The sequence below is a fragment of the Oncorhynchus gorbuscha genome, unplaced genomic scaffold (genome assembly GCF_021184085.1).
Source record: "Oncorhynchus gorbuscha isolate QuinsamMale2020 ecotype Even-year unplaced genomic scaffold, OgorEven_v1.0 Un_scaffold_1060, whole genome shotgun sequence".
NCBI classification, from domain to species: domain Eukaryota; kingdom Metazoa; phylum Chordata; class Actinopteri; order Salmoniformes; family Salmonidae; genus Oncorhynchus; species Oncorhynchus gorbuscha.
This window is the reverse complement of record NW_025745958.1, coordinates 130,555-138,126: the sequence shown is the minus strand read 5'-3', so window position 1 is coordinate 138,126 and position 7,572 is coordinate 130,555. Positions and strand designations below refer to the sequence as shown.

The window sequence follows — 7,572 nt, the reverse complement described above, 5'->3', positions numbered from 1 at the left end:
ATACTGAAAGTTGTTTTTCTCACAGTTAAAGACAATAATAATAACAGGATATATAATTATAATAAATCAAAACGGTATTTCTGTTTTAGTATCTATTTTGGTATCTATTTAATTTGGAAAGTGTTTAAACGAAATATTTTTAACAGATTGTATCCAGGTTTTGAGAGCAATGTCAATGAGAACTGAAACACTACATTTCCCACAATACCACAGGTGGGAGCTCACGTGACGATTAGCAGTTAGGGCGGGATTACATTGGTAGAAAGAGACGGAAAAACCTAATGAGGGCGGGAAGGCAACAGGTGGATGGAGGAAGAGAAAGTAACATACTCTAACAAAGACAATCTGGAGGAGAAAGAAGGCAGCTCTTTTGACAGTGTAAAAGTGACTCAATGTGTTTCTTATTCTGTGTGGAAGAGAAGTGTTTACTACTGGCTGTTCAGTGCACTCTGTTGCCGTTGGAGATGAACTGGGGCAACACCTGAGAGGAGGCTGGTCGGGAGCAGAAAGGGAATGCTTTCTCTCTGGAGAATTGAGCTGCTGTTATCCTCACCTGGTGGATGTACGGGGGGGAGAGAGGCCTGATTGGAGGGAACATTCTGGGCCTGACTGAAAGACCTGTGCTTCGTTCTCAGCTTTGAGGTGGTTATATGGCCAGAAGGAAATCCTGTATCAAACCTGATCAACTAAAGAATCTTCACGATGCAAAAGCCAACTGGAGGAGTGGAGCAGCAGGACGAATCCTTTGATTTCCTGTTTAAGATCATCCTGATTGGAGATTCTAACGTGGGCAAGACCTGCGTGGTCCAGAGCTTCAAGTCGGGACAGTTCTCAGAGAGGCAACAGAACACCATAGGAGTGGACTTCACCGTGCGGACAGTGGACATCGAGGGCAAGAAAATTAAGGTAAGGAAGTCAGCCTCAAACCTTTAGGAGAAATGGTGCTTTATAGAACTAAAAGGGTTCAGTGAAAGTCAGCCTAAACCTAACCCTACAGTCACTGTCACTCCAGCAAGCTGTTGCATAGCAACAGAGCTGCAGTTGGTAGTTTGTTGATAGTTTGAACATCTACAACACATCTTCTGTTGTTGACTATACACATAACGTATAACTGAAATGTCAAGGTGTTGCATAGCAACAGAGCTGCAGTTGGTAGTTTGTTGATAGTTTGAACATCTACAACACATCTTCTGTTGTTGACTATACACATAACGTATAACTGAAATGTCAAGGTGTTGCCTGCTGATCAGATTAGTTGCTGTCTGAATACTTCAGTTTGGAGGCCATTGGGGTGGTTGGTGTAAAACACAGCTGTTGTCTTGTGATACTGTCAAGAAGGCTTTGCAGGCCTTAATTAGGTTGACACTTAATACAAGTTGGACCGGCATTTCATGAGGGACTCGCCTTTCTGGTTCTCCTACAACACATCAGTCATTCCTCTTTCTCTTCCCTGACCAAAAACATCAGTATTTGTTTTTAAACTTCAATGAGAAAAGTGAGAGTAAACCTTAAGTACCTATTGAGGTCAAACTAGTGTATGCTTGAATAGGAAACTTCTATGAGGGGCTGGCTACACTCATCATTTTCTAGATTCTAGAACCTTAAAGGCTTTTTGGTTGCAGGTAGAATGCTTTTGTGTTCCATGTAGAACCCTTTCTACAAACGGTTCTAACTGGAATCAAAAAGGGTTCTCCTATGGGTCAGCCGAGGAACTCTTTTGGAACTCTTTTTTTTGTAAGAGTGTAGGTTTAAATACTTTAGAGCTACTTTAGGTTGAAATGATTTTGTAGCTGGAGGGCCCCTCCCTCCTTCCTCTACCAACAGCTGCTAACTGTATTGTTCCCCAAACCTGCCAGACAAGAGAGGCGATAGGAAGGTATTTATGGTGCGGCCTCTTCCTCTTACCAACCACTCTTAGAAAAAAGGGTCACAAAAGTATTCTTCCACTGTCCCCGTAGGAGAACTCTTTTTGGTTCCATGTAGAACCCTCTGTGGAAAGAACCAAATAGGGTTCTATGGGGACAGCCAAATAACCATTTTCGGTTGTAGATAGAACCTTTTTGTTTAAGAGGTATAGTAACATTATTACTAGAGGGGCCTACTGAGTGTCATATACCTCCTTCATTCTAGAATGGGTTCTATTTCATTCTGTGTTACTGACCGTATCCTCAACCAACTGACCTTTGACACAGGAAGGAAGGAAGAGCAGGCAAGTGGATGGCTTCAGAATGTATCTTAGTCTGGGGCTCTGTCCCAGAGCGCACCCTATTCCTTATCTAGTGCACTACTTTTGACCAGGGCCCATGTCTCTGGTCGAAAGTAGTGCACTATATAGGGAATAGGGTGCCATTTGGTTTATAGCCACTCTGTGTGAATAGGGCCTTGTTGCCTCAACTGACCGCACATCAGAACGTATGCAAATCATGCATGATGACAACACTAGACCATTGTTGCTATCCCTGTACCACACACATAACTCCGTGACAACTGCAACCACACAAAGAGACAGAGATCAATGCAAACAGCATTTGAGACTGCTTGTACTATTTACTGACAGGAACATGGATATTATTCTGCTGTTAAGAGTTCTATTTACTGACAGGAAATGGATATTATTTAACTGTAGAGTTCTATTTACTGACAGGAAATGGATATTATTTACATTTTACATTTAAGTCATTTAGCAGACGCTCTTATCCAGAGCGACTTACAAATTGGTGCATTCACCTTATGACATTTAACTGTATAGAGTTATATTTACTGACAGGAAATGGATATTATTTAACTGTAAAGAGTTGTATTTACTGACAGGAACATGGATATTATTCTGCTGTAAAGAGTTCGATTTAGTTTCTTTAGTCACTTTGCATGACAACGGCAGTGCTCTTGCTCCAGGCAGTGCTCTTGCTCCAGGCAGTGCTCTTGCTCCAGGCAGTGCTCTTGCTCCAGGCAGTGCTCTTGCTCCAGGCAGTGCTCTTGCTCCAGGCAGTGCTCTTGCTCCAGGCAGTGCTCTTGCTCCAGGCAGTGCTCTTGCTCCAGGCAGTGCTCTTGCTCCAGGCAGTGCTCTTGCTCCAGGCAGTGCTCTTGCTCCAGGCAGTGCTCTTCTCCAGGCAGGGCTCTTTCTCCAGGCAGGGCTCTTTCTCCAGGCAGGGCTCTTTCTCCAGGCAGGGCTCTTTCTCCAGGCAGGGCTCTTGCTCCAGGCAGGGCTCTTGCTCCAGCTCTTGCTCCAGGCAGGGCTCTTGCTCCAGGCAGAAATGGAGTTGCAGGGTGTTTTGCTTCCCACCCTATAGAGGTGTGTCATTGTTAAACACAGGAACCAGTGGAAATCCCCTGTACATCACTGCACACATACTGTATATAAGCTCTCCCTCCCAAAGCCAGTGGCAGAGACATGTTTACTGCATTAGAACTACAGCACATACGAATCAAAACAGATCATCCCTACAGTAGCTTTTGGAAGCATATAAAAAACAACATGTTCTCCTGTGCTTGTGTACATGTTGTGTGGATGATTAGGAGATGAAAGGATTTAACAGGGGTTTTAGAGGAAGACAAAGATACATTCTGTGAGGAGAGTGATAAAGAAACCAAATGCAGGGTAAGACCAGGTGAGCATGGGAGTTTAGGAACTCTGGTGTCAGGTGTGTCAGGTTGCTATGGCAGTTGTTGCTATGCTAACATGAAGAGAGGAGCAGATCAGGCGGAGGCTGAAGGAGATACCTGAGACACACAGTGGCATATTGCAGATCAGGCGGAGGCTGAAGGAGATACCTGAGACACACAGTGACATATTGCAGATCAGGCGGAGGCTGAAGGAGATACCTGAGACACACAGTGACATATTGCAGATCAGGCGGAGGCTGAAGGAGATACCTGAGACACACAGTGGCATATTGCAGATCAGGTGGAGGCTGAAGGAGATACCTGAGACACACAGTGGCATATTGCAGATCAGGCGGAGGCTGAAGGAGATACCTGAGACACACAGTGACATATTGCAGATCAGGTGGAGGCTGAAGGAGATACCTGAGACACACAGTGGCATATTGCAGATCAGGTGGAGGCTGAAGGAGATACCTGAGACACACAGTGGCATATTGCAGATCGGAGGCTGGAGGACTGAAGGAGATACCTGAGACACACAGTGGCATATTGCAGATCAGGTGGAGGCTGAAGGAGATACCTGAGACACACAGTGACATATTGCAGATCAGGTGGAGGCTGAAGGAGATACCTGAGACACACAGTGACATATTGCAGATCAGGCGGAGGCTGAAGGAGATACCTGAGACACACAGTGGCATATTGCAGCCTTTTTTAAAATTTACAGTACATCATCATTTTGTTAAGGTGTTGCCTTCACACAGAGTTTTGTATTGTTCCTTCCAGCAGTATATTAGACTGAGATCATTGTGTTTGTATTGGTCCCTCCAGCAGTATATTAGACTGTGAGATCATTGTGTTTGTATTGGTCCCTCCAGCAGTATATTAGACTGTGAGATCATTGTGTTTGTATTGGTCCCTCCAGCAGTATATTAGACTGTGAGATCATTGTGTTTGTATTGGTCCCTCCAGGAGTATATTAGACTGTGAGATCATTGTTTGTATTGGTCCCTCCAGGAGTATATTAGACTGTGAGATCATTGTGTTTGTATTGGTCCCTCCAGCAGTATATTAGACTGTGAGATCATTGTGTTTGTATTGGTCCCTCCAGCAGTATATTAGACTGTGAGATCATTGTGTTTGTATTGGTCCCTCCAGCAGTATATTAGACTGTGAGATCATTGTGTTTGTATTGGTCCCTCCAGCAGTATATTAGACTGTGGGATCATTGTGTTTGTATTGGTCCCTCCAGCAGTATATTAGACTGTGAGATCATTGTGTTTGTATTGGTCCCTCCAGGAGTATATTAGACTGAGATCATTGTGTTTGTATTGGTCCCTCCAGCAGTATATTAGACTGTGAGATCATTGTGTTTGTATTGGTCCCTCCAGCAGTATATTAGACTGTGAGATCATTGTGTTTGTATTGGTCCCTCCAGCAGTATATTAGACTGTGAGATCATTGTGTTTGTATTGGTCCCTCCAGCAGTATATTAGACATTGTGTTTGTGCAGTATATTAGACTGTGAGATCATTGTGTTTGTATTGGTCCCTCCAGCAGTATATTAGACTGTGTGATCATTGTTTTGTATTGGTCCCTCCAGCAGTATATTAGACTGTGAGATCATTGTGTTTGTATTGGTCCCTCCAGCAGTATATTAGACTGTGGGATCATTGTTTTGTATTGGTCCCTCCAGCAGTATATTAGACTGTGAGATCATTGTGTTTGTATTGGTCCCTCCAGCAGTATATTAGACTGTGAGATCATTGTGTTTGTATTGGTCCCTCCAGCAGTATATTAGACTGTGAGATCATTGTGTTTGTATTGGTCCCTCCAGCAGTATATTAGACTGTGAGATCATTGTGTTTGTGTGTGAGATATTTATCTAATTCTGTGTGTGTCTGTGTAAAACAGATGCAGGTATGGGACACGGCTGGACAGGAGCGTTTCCGGACCATCACCCAGAGTTACTACCGCAGCGCCCACGGCGCCATGATCGCCTATGACATCACACGCCACGGAACCTTTGACTCTGTGTCCAATTGGATCAGGGAGGTGGAGCTGTACGGCGCGGCCAATGTAGTGCTCTGTCTCATTGGTGAGTGGGAGCAACAATATTTGCTGACGCTATGTGGGATGGGCCATTGTTTTGAATAGAAACTCTTGTTCTATCCTTTGTATTTCTATAATTGAGATGTAAAGATTTTAAACAAAAAAAATCTGAGCCTCTCTCAGTAAAGAGGTTCAAACCTTTAAAATTATTTAACCCCTGACCCCTTCCTATTCAAATAAAGGTCAAATCAATGTGTTTTTGACAAATCAGTTCTAAAAACAAAACTTGAAACAGCTATTTCTCTCCTTCCCAGGTAACAAGTCTGACCTGGAGTCTGAGCGTCAAGTGTTGTTCCAGGAGGCATGCTGTATGGCTGAGGAGAGAGGCATCCTGGCAGCGCTAGAGACCTCAGCTAAGGAGGCCCAGAATGTGGACGATGCCTTCATGATGATGGCCCGCGAGCTGCTGGCACGCAACGGCACCGCCGTCCGGCAACAGGCCCCTAGCAACAATGACTCGCCCCGCGTCCTGCTCCGAGCCAACTCACGACCAATCAACGGGCCAGCGGTGATCACAGACAGGAAGACGTGTTGCTGACATAGAGAGGAGGAAGGACAACAGAGGGAGTGTAAGAATGGATACCTGCGTGTGCCACTGTGTTACCTGGAAGAGGACAGAATAAGGCAGGGATCATCAACTAGATTCAGCCGCGGGACCATTTTTTTCTGGAACGGATGGTCGAGGGGCCGGGAACACAATTACAATTCATTTGTAAACCACAAATTGACCGCAAGAAGCCCAAACAGATATAGTTTGACGAAACATAATCATTTCAAACCCTGTTCACATTTGTTCACGTGTCTCTCCATTATGCGTGGGAATACATGGGAACAGATTTCTTCCATTCAAATCACGTGGAGCTGATTTCTTGGTGTTTCAACAATCTTTAATGTCCAACATTAAAAATTCCACAAAGAAATATAAATATAAATAAAACCCACCCGCGGGCCGCCACGTGACTTTAGGTACTATTGACCTATGACCTATGACCTATGTGGTGTAGCGCAGTTTCTCAACCCCCTGACCCCCCCCCCCCCACAAGGTACGAGCAATTTAATTTAAAAAATGCTAAGTAGCATCTTACAGCTGATCTTTGGCTCTTTTCCATATTCTGCTGAGAGAACATGTAGCTGTTTTAGTTCTCAGGGATACTTGAAAGACGGGACAATCTCAACTTTTTCCCATGAATGTTGGTCTTAATATTAACAAAATGTGAAATATATATTTTGATCGACCAAAGTATCAGCTATCACACCATGTAAATGAATAACTTCCTAATGACATTTTTAATAAATCATCAAATGCAACTAACTGGATTTCTGTCAACTCTGTCAGACACCATAAAAGGCATTTTAATTTACAATTATTAAGTGTTTAAAACAGCCTTGGATTGTTTAACTCTAACATTAGATTATTCAAATATGTAATACAAAACTCCAAACTTCTTTTTGTTTAGTTTTCTGGATTTAAGACCTGAAACAACATTTATAAAACTAACATCACCCCCAGGTCTAACATAGCAAATATTACAACTGTTTGACCATCTGTTGCAGAACCATTCAAACATTTTGTCTGAATACAAAAATGACAACAACAGACAAAAATGGGGTCAGAGGACAAAAATGGAGGCCTAACAGAGAGGACAGGACAAAAATGGAGCCCTAAAAAACAGTTCAGAGGACAAAAATGACAAAATGGAGGCCTAACAGAGAGGCTAACAGAGATAGGACAAAAATGGAGGCCTAACAGAGAGGACAAAAATGGAGGCCTAACAGAGAGGACAAAAATGGAGGCCTAACAGAGAGGACAAAAATGGAGGCCTAACAGAGAGGACAAAAATGGAGGCCTAACAGAGA

The 7,572-nt window shown here is 43.5% G+C and overlaps 1 protein-coding gene across 1 annotated transcript; it reads left to right on the top strand.

The window, feature by feature from the left end:
* Window positions 1-276: 276 nt before the first annotated feature.
* Window positions 277-7,197, top strand: LOC124021142 (ras-related protein Rab-19-like). Its single transcript, XM_046336485.1, has 3 exons — window positions 277-906; window positions 5,518-5,701; window positions 5,970-7,197. Exons 1-3 carry the CDS (start codon window positions 703-705, stop codon window positions 6,251-6,253), a joined length of 672 nt encoding a protein of 223 aa, XP_046192441.1. The 5' UTR covers window positions 277-702; the 3' UTR covers window positions 6,254-7,197.
* Window positions 7,198-7,572: the final 375 nt, after the last annotated feature.